General features: G+C 42.8%; 1 protein-coding gene across 2 annotated transcripts in view; it reads right to left on the bottom strand.

The window, feature by feature from the left end:
- LOC115096615 (collagen alpha-1(XXVII) chain B-like) overlaps window positions 1-19,178 on the bottom strand; it is a 514,116-nt gene that overhangs the window by 297,214 nt on the left and 197,724 nt on the right. For both annotated transcript variants that reach the window (XM_029611498.1, XM_029611499.1), the window contains exon 12: window positions 18,890-18,934. In XM_029611498.1, coding sequence (XP_029467358.1) covers window positions 18,890-18,934 — 45 coding nt within the window. The remainder of the gene's footprint in view (window positions 1-18,889; window positions 18,935-19,178) is intronic.

Genomic DNA, 19,178 nt, shown 5'->3' with positions numbered 1-19,178 from the left:
GCCTTTTCTTGGCTATATTGTGTCTAAAGATGGCTTCCAGATGGATCCCCAAAAATTAGAGAGTATTAAAAATTGGTCCCAACCTACCAGCCTGAAGGCCCTGAGATGATTTTTGGGGTTCACTAATTACTATAGGAGCTTTATAAAGAACTATTCTTCTTTAACTGTGCCCTTAACTGCTATGACCCGGAAAGGGGCCAAACGCTTCTAAGTGGTCTGCGGAGGCCATTTCCGCGTTCGAGGATTTAAAGACTGCCTTTTCCACTGAACCATGCCTGCATCATCCAGACCCCGACAAGCCATTCATCGTGGAGGTCGATGCTTCTCATGTTGGCATGGGGGCTGTATTGAGCCAGACCAGAGACTCCAAATCCTTACATCCCTGCTCCTTCTTCTCGCGACATTTCTCTTCGGCAGAGAAGAACTATGGGATCGGAGATAAAGAGCTCCTGGCTATTAAGTTGGCATTCGAGGATTGGCGGCCTTGGCTCGAAGGCGCTCAACATCAAATTACCGTGTTTACAGACCCTTAAGAATCTAGAGTATCTCCACCATGCGCAACGTCTTAACCACAGACAAGCCAGATGGTCCTTATTTTTTAACTGTTTTGACTTCGTGCTCAAATATCACCCCGGAGACAAGAATACCAGAGTTGATGCCCTGTCACGCTCCTTTCTCTCGGAGGATGTTCCAGAAGAACCTCAGCATATTATCGACCTGAAGAAAGTCATCTTGGCGGCTACTTATACTGTGCCCACTGGTAAAACCATCATGCCTAAACACCTCAGGAAGAAAGTGCTCTATTGGGCACACGATTCCAAGCTGGCTGGCCATCCTGGTCAACGCCGTACCCTGCTGAAGCTACAGAAGTATTATTGGTGGCCAACTATCAAGGAAGATACACTCTCCTACATAGCATCTTGTGCCAACTGTGCCAAGCACAAACCTACTTCTGGCCAACCATGGGGATTGCTGCAACCGCTTCCAGCTCCGGAAAAGCCCTGGACGCATAACACTACTGACTTTGTAGTTGATCTTCCCCTCTCTGGAGGTATGAATACCATTTGGGTCACAGTCAACCGCTTCAGCAACATGGCCCATTTCGTGGTGCTGCCTGGCTTACCTTCAGCCTTGGAGCTTGTGAAGCTCTTCATAACCCACATCTTTCGCCTTCACGGCCTACCGAAGCACATAGTCTCAGATTGAGGATCACAGTTCACGGCAAAATTCTGGAAGGCTCTGTGCAAGCTTCTCGACATCTCTCTAGATTATACATCTGCCTATCATCCTCAATCAAATGGCCAAACAGAACGGATGAATAGGACCCTGAAACAGTTCATTCGGGCCTATGTGAACTGCTGTCAGAATAACTGGGCTGAACTGTTACCATGGGCTGAATTCGCCATTAATTCTCATCCAGCATCATCCACTGGATCAACACCTTTTGAAGTTCACCATCACCGCCACTTCCACTGAAGTTCTCAGTGACGTCCCCAGCAGCTCAATCCACTGCTGATGATATCCATCAATTATGTACTCAGACGAAAGAAATGCTACTCAAAGCGAGTGATCGAGCCAAAAGGTTTTATGATGCTCACCATTCCAAAGTGCTTGTCTTTCAACCTGGTGACAAAGTCTGGCTATCCACTAAGCACCTTACACTGAAGTTACCCTCCACTCGATTTGCTGCTCACTATGTTGGACCATTTCCAATCCTCTGACGTCTTGGCAACATCACTTACAGTCTGAAGCTACCACCTGGATTAAACATCCACAACACTTTCTATGTTTCACTTTTGAAACCACTCATTCTCAGTGAGTTCTCTTCCAAGTCTATTTTCTAATAGATATCCACTATGTTTTGACGCCACTACTTTGTATGTCAGAATATAACCAATACGATTGCTTAATCATAACATGCACATATATATGGTCGCAGGGGCTATATTGTTATTCCCGTGACTGTTATACTTTTTTCTGATCACAACAGTAATATTGTTATATATCGCTCAAGATCCTACTTCGGCCACGCATACCCTCCAGACCGGTGAGATCAGCGTATAGAGACACCCTCCATGCCCCCCCCATCAAAACCTCATTAAGGAAGAGAGCTCTTTCCACTTCAGGCCCAACACAATGGAACTCTCTCCCGCCAGATCTCCAGCTAGAACGATGCCCGATCACCTTTAAAAAAAGACTCAAAACCTGGTTGTTCGACCAAGCCTTCTCTGAATTCAGATGACCCGTTCAGTCTATTATGTTGTTCTCTAGTAGACCATCGTTCTAGCAAGCCGCGTTTTTTGCAGACAATCTAACAAATTTTCCTCCTTTGTACCTGGTCCCAGTGTCATCTTCTTAGGCACCGGGCTCTATACCTAAGTTAGTATCCGGCTCTCCAGGTAAAGATCTTCTTTTTATCTTCTCTGTTAAACCCAGTTCCATGGATCCAAGTTTGTTCATCCTTGTTTAATGTAATGCATTCTTATGCGCTGGTTATCGTTATAATGTAAACCGAAGTGATATGTAACTTGTTACATGAATATCGGTATATAAAAGTGCTAAATAAATAAATAAATAAAATTTCAATTGAAGCATTATATTATGGCTGGTGGGTTAGATTTGAGCTGACTCTTATGTTCTACCTTTGTATCAATTGTCTAAAATAATGTCATTTTCCAAGTAGGTTTACGGTTTTTATAAATTCTTTAAAAGTGAACTGGATATAAGATGTGTTGGAACAGAGAAAACGTGGGAAAAAGATTTAGATTTCTTACTAGATGTGAATACTTGGGCTAAAATCTGGAGAAAATCCTTGAGAATTCAATTATCTGCTACTGTTATTCAATCTGTGTTTATCTTCTGGCTCTTTGAACTCCTGTTAAAGTTGCCAAAGTATTGAAAAATGGGGACAATAAGTGATGGTCCTGTGCTATTGAAATTGGTACCTTTTCTTAAATGTTATATTTTTGTGCTAATCTTAGAAATTTCTGGGATAAGGTGTCTGAAAGAATTTATGATATCCTTCACCTTCAGGAGAAGTTTTATATCATGTTGTTATTATTTCGAAGTTTTTAGTTATAAATTTATTTTATTTTAAAGAATTTCTCTCTCATGCTTTCGAAGTTCAGGGCGGATTACATGATTCACATGCATAATTTAAATAACATTACATGACGGGTAACAAACATAATGCATTCCAGACATTTGAGAGAATTATATGGCATACATAGTTCTCATGTGTTTTCGTACTTACAGGTACAACACTATATTAAATCTATACCCCCCGAGGCACGTCAGCCAACGGTGTTTCAGGCATTAGATACTCTCCTCCTCTTTGACAAATCTGGCACATTATCTTTGTCGATGTACTATAAAGGCCTTAGGAACCTGGTAAGATTGGATGTTTGTGCTATATTGGCGGAGAGATGGAATAAGGACTGCCAAATGGCCCTTGCTCCCTCTACTCTACAGATTTGTTTTCGGCGCATTTCTGCAGTAACAACCAATATGTATTACCGAGAAATGCAGTTTAAAGTTCTCTATAGAGCATATATCTTCTCCCAAGCTATGTTTCTAGCCAAGATATCAATGTCGGCATTATGTGCTAAATGTAATGTGGCCCCTGGGTCAATATTTCATTTATTTTGGGAATGCCCCCGATTAAAGCCTTCTGGGGCCGTATCTCTTAATACTTTGCTGACCTTTTGGACATGAACATTCCGGTCTCTCCAGAAGCGCTTCTATTTGACTGCATTTCCCCTTTAACTATTCGGGGCCAGGGACCTCGTCTGTTTGTCTGGAAGGCCGGCTTGGTAGGGAAATGTCTCATTCTCGTGCTTTGGAAGGGATCAGAGGTACCTATTTTCTGGATGTGGCGGAATTGCCTGCACCATATGATGCAAATGGACCATATGGCTTCTGGAACTTCCCCATCTCATCGGCGACAATTCCTGCTGATATGGGACTGCTGCCTCCAATCGCTGTCGCATCGTTCCCGAAGTCTTATTTTAAATGTCTGACCAGAATTTCTGCTTTTACGCTGCGCCCTACAGTTCTTTCTGGTAGATTCTTTTCTGGACTGGGTGAGCAGGAGGAAGGGTAGTGGGTGGGTTAAGGGGACAGTTTGAATTGTTGTTTCTTATATTGAAAAATGATTTTTGTACTGCTGCTACCTGTGGGGTTGCAGAATACATGCCCCGCAGGAGGTGTTATTATTTGTACAATAAAAAATTGTTGAAACTAAAGCATTCATCACCATTTAGCTAAATAAGTCTGTACTTACCTGGCTAAGTGGTGCTGAATATAAATTCGAAGTAACATGGGTTCACTTATAATGAAGATCTAATTTTTGGACCCCATCACCCGCATTTATTTATTATTTATTTATTTATTTTTGGATTTTTATATACCGTCGTTCATCCAAGGATATCGCGGAGGTTTACAGGAAACAAAAACAATACGACAGAGCGTAGTACATAGAACAAGGTAGTAATAATTATGAACTAGTATAAACGTAATTGAACAAGTGTAACATTATACATATAACAAGATAAAAGAAAATAATGAACTAAGGCATAGATAACTAACAGTGAAAAAACTAAGGAATGTGAATGGCAAATCTAAGATTATAGAGAAGGCAGGTAGGGGAGGGGGAGGCAGAGGAGGGAGAGGGGGGAGGAAAAGAGGAGGAGACATTCAGGCGTAATTAGAAATATTGCATCAATGGGAAGGAATTGCAAGAGAGATAATATTTAATGTGATTGAAAGTAGATAGTATGAAAGGAGCAGTAGCAAGGGGATCAAGTGTAGGCTTGGGTAAATAGCCATGTCTTGAGGTTTTTTTTAAAAATCTTGGGGGACTGTTCGAGTCGTAGTTCAGTGGGCATAGAGTTCCATAAAGTAGGGCCAGCTAGTGACAGGGCGCGGGCTTTAGTGGATGAATATTTATAGAGTTGAGGTGATGGGGATTGCAATGTAGCCATGTATGGGTTTCTGATCGGCTTGCTGGAGGTGTGATATTGTAAGGCATTAGAGAACCAGTTCATTTCGGAATTATGGAGGGCTTTGTGTATGAGAGTTAAAACCTTATATTGAACACGAAAGTGAATGGGTAGCCAATGTAGTCGTTTAAGGATAGGTGTAATATGCTCCTTTGAGGTAGTGTTGGTGAGGATGCGAGCGGCAGTGTTCTGTAGTATTTGTAACGGATTGATGGCATTTTTGGTTAGTCCTAATAGCAGCGCATTACAGTAATCAATTTTAGAGAATACCATGGCTTGGAGTACGGTTGCATTATATTGGATCTACAGTGTAATAAGAATTGTTCAGTAAAAGCTCTACTATCTAATAGAGAAAAGAAAAATCATTTGCAATTGGACTGATTTTAATTTTATACTTGTAACACATTATGTTACATACTGAATTAACACCTTTAATGAAGCAAGGAGCAATGGTGGCATCTTCTGTTAGCATATGCATATTGACATGACACTATGGGCCTTATTTTCTAGTATTCGTAGCGCACGCCTGCGAAGGGGACATCGGGGCGGAGTTGGCCCCGGAAGAGGAGGAGTCGGGACATCACCGGGGCCGACTCCGCAAAGACGCCACAGACAGCGAAAAGGTAAGGAGCCTTTTCGTTGCCTATTTCGCGCCGAATAACTACACCTTTTATGGTGTAGTTATTCAGCACGTCGCCGGCTAGGGCAAGACTGCCCCCCCCCCCCCAAACCCCCTGTTACCACCGGATTTTCTAAGTTCTGCGAACTTAGAAAATTCTGCGAACTTAGAAAATCCAGCCCTATGTCTCAGCATTGACACAAATTATCAGAGGCACATGGGAGAACAATGCTAACAGAAGTGCGCTTGCAATATGCCTCATGAGTGGCAAGACTTGGAATATGGCACTCTCAGAAATCAGAGCTCTGGGACGTTTCTAGCACCCTAAGTACATAAGCAAGAAATGCTGCCAGGCTGATGTTATTTCATCAGCTGAGCTGGGAAAATATATTTTTAAAAACCCAGGACTGTAAATTCCAGTTCATCTGTACTTCAATATGGAGATACCATACAACTCCTGAAAGGAGCAACACTGTATTCTAAGCTATTCAACAAGTCCCTTCTAATGTACATTGGCCAGATTTTCCCACCAGTGGTCTCAGGAAGCTGCCTGACTTATGCAACCTGAATCTTACTTACATTTCAGATAGAATGAAAAAGGTCACTTCTGTTGGATGGATGTTTTTAACACTGCCAAATTTAGCTCTAATGGAATGTTTTCAAAGTCTGACTCATGCAGAGTTTGTCTATTTAAATCTTTATATTTTTGCATCACTATGTGAGACCCACTGCTTTTTCTTTTATATCTCAGCTAACAAATCTGAAAGCGCAAACACATTTGTTTCTAAGTTTCTGTGCCTATGTTTGTATCCTGTTCTCATCTTTAAGACTCTCTCTTTAACCAGGCATAAGAACTCTTCCCTGCAGTCTTACAACTCATTTTCAGTTAAAAAAAGAGATATAAGGTTAGGATCAAAGGATGGATAAATAGATGCAAAAAGCAGATAAGTCTGTTTGCTTGCCCAAATTATGAAGTGGTGCATCTTTAGGTCAAGGATTTAATTTCCTACAACTTCAGAAGAGAAAGGAGTCCACATAAAAAAATTGTGCTTTCTGCAAAAGTTTTACTTCTTTTCTTCATCAATTTAAAATTGTCTTTTGTGCCTGCTTGCTCTCACTTATTCCCATTTTCTTAATATCCTTCTTCATGCCGTACCTTTCAAGTCATTGCATGCTCCTAAGTCTCTGTCCTAAGACTCTGTTCAGTTTCCTAGGGCATTGTTACTATCTCCACAGCTTCTTACACTTTGGCATACATTTGACCATAACTTGTAACTGCCCATAAATGTATCTGGATTCCAAAGAGTGTTAGAGTATATGGGCCTCTGCTTCTCATCTATCTATTTGGGTTGGATGGACCAAATTAATGGTTAAGCTATTGCATGGAACCGGTTTACTGTGCAAAGTTTATTGAATTCCGCATGCTGGAGGGGATTCGGTGAGATTGGATCATACATCCATATGTGCTGGAAATGTCTGAGTTCTCAGCACTTCAGGTCCCTTGTCACTCAGGAGACTGTAGGTGGTCATGTGATGGCGTGAGAGAGATCAGTCGTTCACTGCATTCTCTCCGGGAATTCTTCCCCCCATTTTGCTCATATTAAGCCTTCTTTTGAAGCAAAATCTCTGTGGCTTGATGGCGCATATTTTTCTTACCCCCAATCTTTTTGGTCGTGCTTTCCTCCGGCAGAGCCATGAATGTCAATGCAAGCAGCGCAAAGAGACAGGGAGAAGCAAAGGCTTGGCAAGCTTAAGTCAAGGAATGTACCCAGATAGCCTAAAAAACGCAGCCCTTAAACCCCTCCTGAAGAAACACAACCTGGACCCTAGCGAATTAGCTAATTTCCGCCCCATCTCCAATCTTCCTTTTTTAGCCAAACTTACAGAGAAACTGGTAAACACCCAGCTCTCAGACTACCTAGAAGATCACAACTTTCTGTACCCTTCCCAATATGGTTTCCGCAAATCACGCAACACGGAAACCCTTCTCATTTCTCTAACAGACCATATTATTATGTGGCTGGACAAAGGCCACTCATTTCTTCTAATTCTCCTTGACATCTCGGCGGCATTCGACACCGTCAACCACTCCATCCTCCTGAATCACCTGTCAGACATAGGCATTTCCGGAACAGCCCACAGCTGGTTCAAGTCTTTCCTTAGTAATAGAAGCTTTAAAGTCAAGATTAACAATAAAGAATCGCCATCGACAAATTCTTCCCGTGGTGCACCTCAAGGATCATCACTATCTCCCACTCTATTCAACGTCTACCTCCTCCCCCTCTGCCAGCTTTTAACTAGTCTCAACTTAATTCACTACATTTACGCCAATGACGTGCAGATTCTGATTCCCATAACAGAATTCATTACCAAATCACTCTCGATCTGGAACAACTGCCTACAATCTATCACCAGTCTCCTCAGCAGTCTTAATTTAGTTCTCAATGCCTCAAAGACTGAATTACTCCTCATCTCCTCCAACCAAGACAACCTCACTCCACAGACCCAACGCAACTCACACCACAACTCCCATCTCACCCATACTCATGTAAGAGATCTCGGGGTCATATTAGACAACCGCCTCAATCTAAAGAAAATGATCAACACCACAACCAAAGACTGCTTCCACAGACTACAGGTACTAAAAAGACTCAAACCTCTCCTATTTTTCCATGATTTCAGGACAGTTCTCCAATCCTTAATATTTGCCAAAACAGACTACTGCAGTGCTCTCCTCACAGGCCTTCCCAGCTCAACCACCAAGCCGCTACAGATGATACAGAACGCCGCGGCCAGAATTTTGACCAACACCAACCGGAGAGAACATATTACTCCCATCCTCCGAAACCTACACTGGCTACCAGTCAACTTCAGAGTCCTACACAAATCACTCACTTTAATACATAAATCCATCCATAATCACCTTCACCTCGACCTCGAAATCCCTTTCAAACTCCATACCTCCAGCAGACCGATTAGAGAAAACTACAAAGGAGCACTTCAACCCCCCCACAACCAAGCCACGCACCTCATCTCGACCAAAGACCGAGCGTTCTCAATAGCAGGCCCAGCTATCTGGAACAACCTCCCAGCAGATCTGAGGCTGGAACCCTGCCTAGTAACATTTAAGAAAAAACTCAAGACCTGGTTGTTCCGCCAAGCCTTCCCGGACCCCTCAGACACACATTAGACGACGAACCGGCTCATGAGCAATGGAACCCAGATCCTCTCTAAATACGACACAAGCATCAGTACTTTCATAATAGCTCAACTAGCACTAGCACGGACTTTTAGATCTTAGTTTCTTAACTTACTACCCTTTTACGCCTTCTTTCCAGCTGTTTAAGCTTCCAAGTTTTGCAGTCCTTGTTAAATGTAACTTTGTTTCTCCTGATTATAATAAGTTGTTTATGTTTTACTGTTTACGTCCCTGTTCGATGTAAACCGACCTGATCAATGTGTGGAGGGAGACGAAGAAATGGCAGAAATATTAAACGAATACTTCAGCTCTGTGTTCACTAAAGAAGACCCTGGAGAAGGACCATCTCTACACAACAAGAAACTGGAGGGAAGCGGAACAGAGGAAAATCCATTTACAGTAGATAATGTATGGGAAGAGCTAAAGAATCTGAAAGTGGACAAAGCCATGGGGCCTGATGGGATTCATCCAAGGATACTGAGGGAGCTCAGAGATGTGCTGGCGGGACCGCTGTGCGACCTGTTCAATAGATCCCTAGAAACGGGAGTGGTGCCGAGTGATTGGAGAAGAGCGGTGGTGGTCCCTCTTCACAAGAGTGGGAACAGAGAGGAGGCTGGTAACTACAGACCAGTTAGCCTCACTTCAGTGGTGGGAAAAGTAATGGAGTCACTGTTGAAAGAGAGAATAGTGAACTATCTACAGTCCGGAGAATTGATGGACCAGAGGCAGCATGGATTCACCAGAGGAAGATCCTGTCAGACAAATCTGATTGACTTTTTTGACTGGGTAACCAAGGAATTGGATAGAGGAAGAGCACTCGATATCATATACTTGGATTTCAGCAAAGCTTTTGATACGGTTCCGCACAGGAGACTGGTGAATAAAACGAGAAGCTTGGGAGTGAGTGCCGAGGTGGTGACCTGGATTGCAAATTGGTTGACGGACAGAAGACAACGTGTGATGGTAAATGGAACCTTCTCTGAAGAGAGAGCGGTTTTAAGTGGTGTACCGCAAGGATCGGTGTTGGGACCGGTCCTGTTCAATATCTTTGTGAGCGACATTGCGGACGGGATAGAAGGTAAGGTTTGTCTTTTTGCGGATGACACTAAGATCTGCAACAGAGTGGACACGCCGGAAGGAGTGGAGAGAATGAGACGGGATCTAAGGAAACTGGAAGAGTGGTCGAAGATATGGCAGCTGAGATTCAATGCCAAGAAGTGCAAAGTCATGCATATGGGGAGTGGAAATCCGAATGAACTGTATTCGATGGGGGGGGAAAGGCTGATGTGCACGGAGCAGGAGAGGGACCTTGGGGTGATGGTGTCTAATGATCTGAAGTCGGCGAAACAATGCGACAAGGCGATAGCTAAAGCCAGAAGAATGCTGGGCTGCATAGAGAGAGGAATATCGAGTAAGAAAAGGGAAGTGATTATTCCCTTGTACAGGTCCTTGGTGAGGGCCTCACCTGGAGTACTGTGTTCAGTTCTGGAGACCGTACCTTCAAAAAGACAAAGACAAGATGGAGGCGGTACAGAGAAGGGCGACCAGGAAGGTGGAGGATCTTCATCGGATGACGTATGAGGAGAGATTGAAGAATCTAAATATGTACACCCTGGAGGAAAGGAGGAGCAGAGGTGATATGATACAGACTTTCAGATACTTGAAAGGTGTTAATGATCAAAAGACAACGACAAAACCTTTTCCGAAGGAAAAAAATCAGCAGAACCAGGGGTCACAATTTGAAGCTCCAGGGAGGAAGATTCAGAACCAATGTCAGGAAGTATTTCTTCACGGAGAGGGTGGTGGATGCCTGGAATGCCCTTCCGGAGGATGTGGTGAAGACCAGAACTGTGAAGGACTTCAAAGGGGCGTGGGATAAACACTGTGGATCCATAAAGTCAAGAGGCTGCCAATGAAGAGTGGGTGACTCGCCAGAATGACGGCTACTGCCTGGAGTCAATACCCTTATTAAATAAACATACACTGGCTTACGGTGACTCCAACATCGCTCTAAGCTTCAACAGCAAGAGGAAATGTGGAAAAAAGGATTCACACTCACAAAGAGGGGAGTAGCTGGCTTGTTACGGCGGTTACTACCCCAAATCAAATAAGCCTGATACTTCACTTTCAATGCATATACAGCAAAGTTCTCTGATTCAACGGCAGGGGAGAAGAAAAACTGATACTTCACACATCCAGCAGAGCTCTCTGCTTCAACGGCAGGGGAGAAGAAAAGAGGGTTCGCACTCACAAAGCGGGGAGTAGCTGGCTTGTTACGGCGGTTACTACCCCAAACCAAATGTGCCTGATACTTCACTTTCGATGCACATCCAGCATGGCTCTCTGCTTCAACGGCATGGGAGAAGACTTATACGTCACGCATATCCAGCATAGCTCCCTGCTTCAACGGCAGGGGAGAAGAAAAACAACCAATAAGGGCTAATAACATAGTCTGGGTAAAACAAATAAGCATGGGTGCAGCTTGCTTATTGCGGCGGCTACTACCCCTAACGAATCAAGCTAGATATTTCACTTGGATGCAGCTCCATCACTGCTCTCTACATTAAAGGTGGGGGTGGAAGGGAAATAGAACCAAGAGCTAAGAGAAACAGATAAGTATGAGAGAAAATATGTGTGAAGCTTGCTGGGCAGACTAGATGGGCCATTTGGTCTTCTTCTGCCGTCATTTCTATGTTTCTATGTTTCTATGATAAGGTATTTAACTTTGATGGTCGGTATAGAAAAATGCTAAATAAATAAATAAATAAAGCTCAAAATGGCCAACCTAGAAGAAGCCGATACCAAGGGCAGACTTTTGGAAAATGTGGTAGGGACTGCAGAACCCACTTCTTCCAACTTAGGAACTACAATTATTGCAGCCCTGGAGAGGAGACTCAATAAGCTGTCGGAACAGATTGAAGGAATCGGGTCTCATATTGCTGGGGTTAAGTAGAGCATTACAGAAGTGAAGCAGAGGATATCTGGGCAGGAGGACCGTGTATAAGCCATGGAAAGCACAATCACGAATCTCAAAGCTTCTAAAGAATTTTTATTCTTGAAAGTGGACGACCTGGAAAATCAATCCCGGAGGAGCAATCTTCAGGAAGAGACTTAAGACCTGGCTGTTTAAAAAAGCTTTCCCGGACACCGATTAATTCTATTCAGCCAGATTCTACCACTTCCACATGTAAAAATGTTATTACTAATGTAAATACCTATACCTAATGTTATTCTCTCCCTTTTCTTCTCTCCTCCCAGTTCTTTTACCTTGTTATTTGTAACTGCTTCCTTCTACACAAATAGGTTATTGAATTGTTCACTGTACACCCCTGTTATATGTAAACCGGCATGATGTGTTTGCAACATGAATGCCGGTATATAAAAATTTTAAATAAATAAATAAATAAATAAATCTCAGATTGGTAGGCCTACCTGAGTCTGTCCCAGATATCTAACTAGTGGGGGTCCTGGAAAAAATAGCTGCCTTCAGCTCTGGCTCTCAATCTGAATAAAGGACCCCTACGTCTGGAAAGAGTGCATAGACTGGGTCCCCCCACAACAGAAACATCAATCCCCACAAATTGGGAGGAATGATAAACCTCGAGTGGTCATTTTTCGTGTCCTTAATTTTGCCTATAAGGTGGATATCCTTTGGGCTTACAGGAGATTACATAATCTGCAATATGAGGAACAAAAAATGTTACTCTTCCAAGATTATTCTGCTACTGTGGCCAAAAAGAGACGATCCTTTCCATCGGTCTGCACCCAACTGGTTAAGAAAAATCTGCACATTACCCTATTTCCAGCTAAATTACGGGTTATCCATCATGGCAGTGCACTCCATTTCACTACTCCACAAGAAGCAGCATTTTTTCTTCAAAATATGGTTACTACCTGAGTATCTTTGGCACTGTGCTGCTTTGCTGACTGTTCTATATGGTTACTTTAGTGCCTTTTGTACCTGAGCGGCTACATACCAACTAGTTATAGTTGGTTTTCTTTGGGTTTCATTTGTTTTGGGTTTTTTTCTTTGATGCTTTCTTTTTCTTCCGGGGGGAGGAGGAGGAGTCCTCATGGCATGATCTACAAACCCTCTATGTGGCTCTTAGTTGAGATTTTTCATGCATATCTTTTATTTTTATTTCTATTTTCAAATTCATAGGTTGTTATTGTTGAGCTAGGGGAGATGTGGGGGTTGGGAATGAGGAAGTTTAAGGGTATGTACACAGATGTTTTCTTATTTTTTATGAATCCTCCTCAAAGGTCCCGACTAATTTGGTACATCTTGGGGGGTGACCCAGGCTGGGGAGTTTCTCTCCTTTATTCAATGTTAAGAAGTTTTTTCTTTTACCTTTATTTGATACCTTGGGGTTATGGCTAGGTAGGCGTAGTAATACTGATACATAAATCTTTACATTTCCAACAGCAAAATGTTTTGCAAGACCCTAAAGGTCAGTATATATTTGTAGAGGGACAATTATTTGGATGCCGTATACTTATAAGAAGTGTCTATGCACCCAATGTATATTCTTCCTCCTGTTTTGCTCAGATAGTAAACTTTTAACACCTTGTTCTCATATTCCTATTCTTATAGGGGGTGATTTTAATGTAGTCTCTGACCCTCAATTGGACCAGTGTCCTGCAAAAACTGCTAGTAATGCCCTTCCGGAGGAGGTGGTGAAGTCTAAAACTGTGAACGACTTCAAAGGGGCGTGGGATAAACACTGTGGATCCATCAAGTCTAGAGGGCGTGAATAAAATGGAGGCATTCAAACACTGCACGGAGCGGCAGTAGCCACAGTGGCATTCAAACACTGCACGGAGCAGCAGTAGCCACAGAGGCATTCACGGAGCGGGATGCCAGTGGCCAGTAGTTGGTGTTCCACCTTCACGGAGCGGAAGGATGGAGGGCTGCTATTTCCAAAAAAAAAAAAATAAATAAAAACAGGGATGGGTAAGAGTATGGGGCAAGGGGGTGGCCTGCTTGTTACAGCAGTTGCTACCTCCAATTGAGCTGGATGTCACTTGGATGCAGATTCAAAGCTGCTCTCTAAATTGGGTGGAGGGGAATTAGGGCTGGAGGGTACTGGAAGCCAATAGTAACAGGTGGGAGAGAGAAAAAGGGGAAAAAATGGATAAAGTGCGTAGCTTGCTGGGCAGACTTGATGGGCCATTTGGTCTTCTTCTGCCGTCATTTCTATGTTTCTATGTTTCAGAGATGGGTATTCCATATTTATGCGAACATCTACATCTTGTGGACATTTGGCAATGTCTCCATCCTTTGGAAATTGACTTTACCCATTATTCAAGGGCACATGATACAAAGTCTAGGTTAGACTATTTGTTACTCTCAGACACTTTTATTTTCACAAGTACAGGGTGCAGATATAGGACCGATGGAAATATGAGATCATGTGCCAGTCTGGGTCATTTTGGAGGGGTTCACAGAATTCGCATCTAAAGGCTCTTGGAAATTTCCCCATCATTTGTATAACAATAAGGCTTTTCATTCCTATCTTACTGAACAATGGAAAGAGTACATGGAATTTAATGGTGCTCATTCTGAAGCTACTCTATTATACTGGGATGCTGCAAAAACTGTATTGAGGGGTGCTACTATATCCTATGTCATTAGGTAAAAACGGATGAGGACCAAAGAGATTCTTTTGTTGGAAAGACAGTTACGCTCCGATAAGCGGAATCTGCTTATCGACCCTTAACCATTAAATAAAACAATTCCTGTCTATGCAAATTGCCCTTAATACATTAATCCATCGGCAAACCCAAAAAAGTATTTTGTATTACAAATACCAATTTTTTCTACACGGTAACAAAATTGGTCACATGTTAGCTAACTTAGGGGGTTATTTTCTATGCGGATCATATGCGAAAAGGGACTTTTCGCGTGAGATAGCTAAATCGGGGCGGGTTCTGGGCGGCGTCCACACCACGCAAAATGGCGCCGGCCGTACGGCAACACGATTCGACTGCAGGAGGTCGTTCCGGACCGCCGCTGGACTTTTGGCAAGTCTTGGGGGGGTCAGGAGACCCCCCCAAGCTGGCCAAAAGGCCCTGGGGGTCCAGTGGGGGTCCGGGAGCGATCTCCTACCGTGAATCGTTTTTCCGTACGGAAAATGGCGCCGGCCATAGGGTGTATGGCCGGCGCCATTTTCCATATGGAAAAATGATTCACGTGCAGGAAGTCGTTCCCGGACCCCTGCTGGACTTTTGGCAAGTCTTGTGGGGGTCAGGAGGCCCCCCCAAGCTGGCCAAAAGTCCCTGGGGGTCCAGCGGGGGTCCGGGAGCGATCTCCTACGCTCCTGACGTCGGGGGACAAAAAAACAAAATGGTGCCGGCGCTACCTTTGACCTGTCATATGACAGGTCAAAGGTAGCGCCGGCGCCATTTCTACAACGCACGGAGGTCCGAGAGTAAAAGATCACACCGGGACCCTTCCTCTGGACCCCAGGTAATTTAAGGCATTTTGGGGGGGATCGGGAGGGTGGGGGATTTATTTTAAAGGGTCAGGGTGGGTTTTAGGGTTGTTTTAGTGTGCCAGTTTTCCTGCCCTCCCCCTTCCCCTTCCCCCGATTTACGATTTTTTGACGATAAATCGGGGGAATTGTTATTGTATCACGGCTCTAACGATTTTTGACGATTTAAAATATATCGGACGATATTTTAAATCATCAAAAAATGATTCACATCCCTACTGATTTCTTTACTAAATTTTGATGTAAAGTTACTGGCAAAAGAATTAGTAGATAGACTGTCTAAATTTCTCCCCTTACTAATTTCTCCAAAACAGGTGGGCTTTATATAAGGGAGATACTCTGTCTACTGTGTGTAAAGTGCTTGCTTCTATAGCTCACTTCGTGCAGTTTGAGTTAAATACTCTGCTTATCAGTTTTGATAAGTTGATGTGCACTGATAATAGCAAGAGAGTAGAAACTGCACCTTAAGGCCAGTCTGATGATTCGGTGACAGTGCTGTGAAATGCCATGTAGATGATCTAGGTTTATTTATAAAAAGACAAAAGATTGCAAAAAGCTTGCATATCAACCCCTGTATTTTTGTATATGATTGTAACATGATGAGTATCGGTTTTTCTGTATAAAGGTGTGATAGACATTTTTGTGAAATCATAGTCATTCCCTGGGCTAGTCATGCTGACAAAACTTGCCCAGGGAATGGCTATGATTTCACAAAAATGTCTATCACACATTTATACAGAAAAACCTATACTCAACATGTTACAATCATATACAAAAATACAGGGGTTGATATGCAAGCTTTTTGCGATCTTTTGTCTTACTTTTGTGATTGTTATAAGAGCATAAGAAATGCCATGCTGGGTCAGACCAAGCTATCCCAGCTAATTTGGCTGGGATATTCAGCAGCATATACCTAGTTATCTAATAGCTTGCCAGACCTGAATAGAAGGTCTAACTTACCCGGCTCATTTAGTCGAATAAGGCTGAATAAATAGATGGTCTGCAGAATGCCCCATCCCATCCCTCATTTAGCTGGCTAACTATTTAGCCAGATAAATAGTTATTCAGCTAAGTGGCAGCCGCTGAACATGGCCAAATATTGAAATGGCACTGTTTACCCGGATAAGTCTGAACTTCTATTTTATTACAATATATTCAATCAGTTTTGTTTTAAAGAGCATCATTTTACAAAGATTGAAAATTCTATAAGCATGAGATCAGTATTGTATATCAGTAGCTGTTTCTGATGACCACAGACTATCAAGCTCAACCAACTATCCTCATTTGGGCAATAACTTGCTTGCAATGACAAAGTCAAGATAAAAAGTTCTTATTTAGGGATTCTCAATTTAGGTTTTAACCTAAAAACACTGATAAAACACCCCTGAAGCAAAAAAAAAAAAAGCTGTTTATTTGATAAACACCAGAAAAACACTGCTTCTCCTTGAAATCTCTCAACCCTTCCCCTTGCTTGCCTTGGATCCTCCGCTCTGTTTTTGTGCCTTTTTCTGTGTTAATTCCTCAGCTGTACTTAATTCAACTGGATAAAGGTACCCAGCAATAATAATTGTGCTGCAAAAACACTTATGAGCACTGATTTCTTTTTTTTGTACTCTGAAAGAACAGGAGAATAAACACAAATATTCAAATTTAAAAACACTTAAGAAAAGAAGCACTCATTATATCCATTAGAGATGTGCATTCGTTTATGACGAATTAGGCAATTTCAATGAAATTGCCTAATTTGTCGTGGTTTGGGGACCCCGCCCCTCAAAACAGATTTTCCCTGAAGTACGAGAAAAATGTGTTTTTCGGGTTTGTACGGGGGGGGAGGGGCACATTTTATTTTTTTAAATAAAAAACCACCCCAAGCATTAAAATTTAGTATAATACAAACCCCCCCCCCCCCACCATCCCAATCCCTCCCTAAGACTTACTTACATCCCTGGTGGTCCAGCGGGGTCCCGCGAGCGATTAGACCCTCTGTGCTTTCTGACTTTCGGGCCTGCCTCGCTCAAAATGGCGCCGATAGCCTCTGACCTACTATGTCACAGGGGCTACCGGTGCCATTGGTCAGACCCTGTCACATGGCCATCGGTGCCATCTTGTGCTCCTACCATGTGACAGGGGCTGACCAATGGCACCGGTAGCCCCTGTGACATAGCATGAGCAAAGGCTATCGGTGCCATTTTGATTACTGGCAGCGATGGCGAGATCACTCCTGGACCCCCGCTGGACCCCCAGGGACTTTTGGCAAGTCTTGGGGGGGGGGTCAGGAGGCCCCCCCAATTTGGCCAAAAGTCCCTGGGGGTCCAGCAAGGTCCAGGAGCGATCTCCTGCCCTCGGACCATCGGCTGCCATTAATCAAAATGGCGCCGATAACCTTTGCCCATACTATGTCACAGGGGCTACTGGTGCCATTGGTCAGCCCCTGTCACATGGTAGGAGCACAAGATGGCGCCAATGGCCATGTGACATGGGCTGACCAATGGCACCGGTAGCCCCTGTAACATAGCAGGTCAGATGCTATCGGCGCCATTTTGAGCGAGGCAGACCCAAAAGTCAGAAAGCACAGAGGGTCTAATCGCTCGCGGGACCCCGCTGGACCACCAGGGATGTTGGTAAGTCTTGGGGAGGGATCTGGATGGTGGGGGGGGGGTTGTATTTAATGTTTTATAGTAAATTTTAATGCTTGGGATGGGTTTTTTTGAGCTTCATTTTCCCGTGTCGTTTTTTGGGCCGGTTTCATTTTTCCCGCTTAGTTTTTTGTTCATTTTTCCAAAAAACTAACCGAGGAAAAATGAACTTTACCCTGAAGTGTCCAACTCAAAAAATGACCCGGTAGTAAAAAAACAAAGCTCATCTCTAATATCCATTATAAAACCTTCCTTACCAATCTCAAGCAAGTAAATGCAGCACATGTAGCACCTTTCCACTAGAATTTTAACACATACAAATACTCAACAGTATGCTTTCTCTAGTAGCCATATTAGTCTTGGAGAAAGCTAGAATATTTGTTCGCAGTGATACCTTTTAAAGGATTTTAATTTAAAAAATATTTACAGGAGTGGCTAGAACTGATTCAATAGGCTGCATATTTCCTATATTGACCACTCTAACCATAAGCATCATATCCACTGAATAACTTTAAGCATCCTTCTAATTTGTGACTTCTTTGTTCTACACATTTTTCAATGTGAGAGCTTTTGCCAGCTTCCAACCCCATTCACCATATGACATCATTTCAATCACTCATCATTTAAAGAAAGGGAAAGAACACATGAAAAATAAAGAAAGAACATGAAGAAAACATACATAAAGGGACAAAGGACATAAGTAATGTAACAGAAATAAAAAAATATACAAGGTATAATGGAGAAAAAAGAACAGAAAATAGAAAACAACAGCACCACAGAGTGAAAGGAAGGGAGAATTATAGATCATTTAGGTCTTTGAAAATAGAAATCTCAAGAATTGCAATATTATTCTAGCAGTTTAGAAATAGAACTGGATAGTAGTAAGACTATTTCCAATTTTATTAAACAAAGTCTACAGAGAAGAAGAGGAAAAACTTTACCGGCCTACCCATCTTGCCCCTCTTCGCAGGAACTCCAGGCACCCCCTGTGAATCAGAAATAAAAGTCCGAGTTAGAAGGGAAACAATTCAGAAGTGCAAATCACCATTTAACTGCCATGTTAAAAATACACAATTTTTATTTATTTAAATTTGACTTCCAACTTGTCGATATCTTAAAGCGCTTAAACCCCACCTCAACTCACAATCAAATTCAGTTCACAAAATAAAGAGGGAGAGCAGCAGAGGCCTCACAGCAGCCCCACTCCTGCCCCTGTTTTTTTAATTTTTG

The sequence above is a fragment of the Rhinatrema bivittatum genome, chromosome 8, assembly GCF_901001135.1.
Source record: "Rhinatrema bivittatum chromosome 8, aRhiBiv1.1, whole genome shotgun sequence".
Lineage (NCBI taxonomy): Eukaryota > Metazoa > Chordata > Amphibia > Gymnophiona > Rhinatrematidae > Rhinatrema > Rhinatrema bivittatum.
Note: the sequence above shows the minus strand (reverse complement) of the source record. Positions and strands in the feature narration are given on the sequence as shown.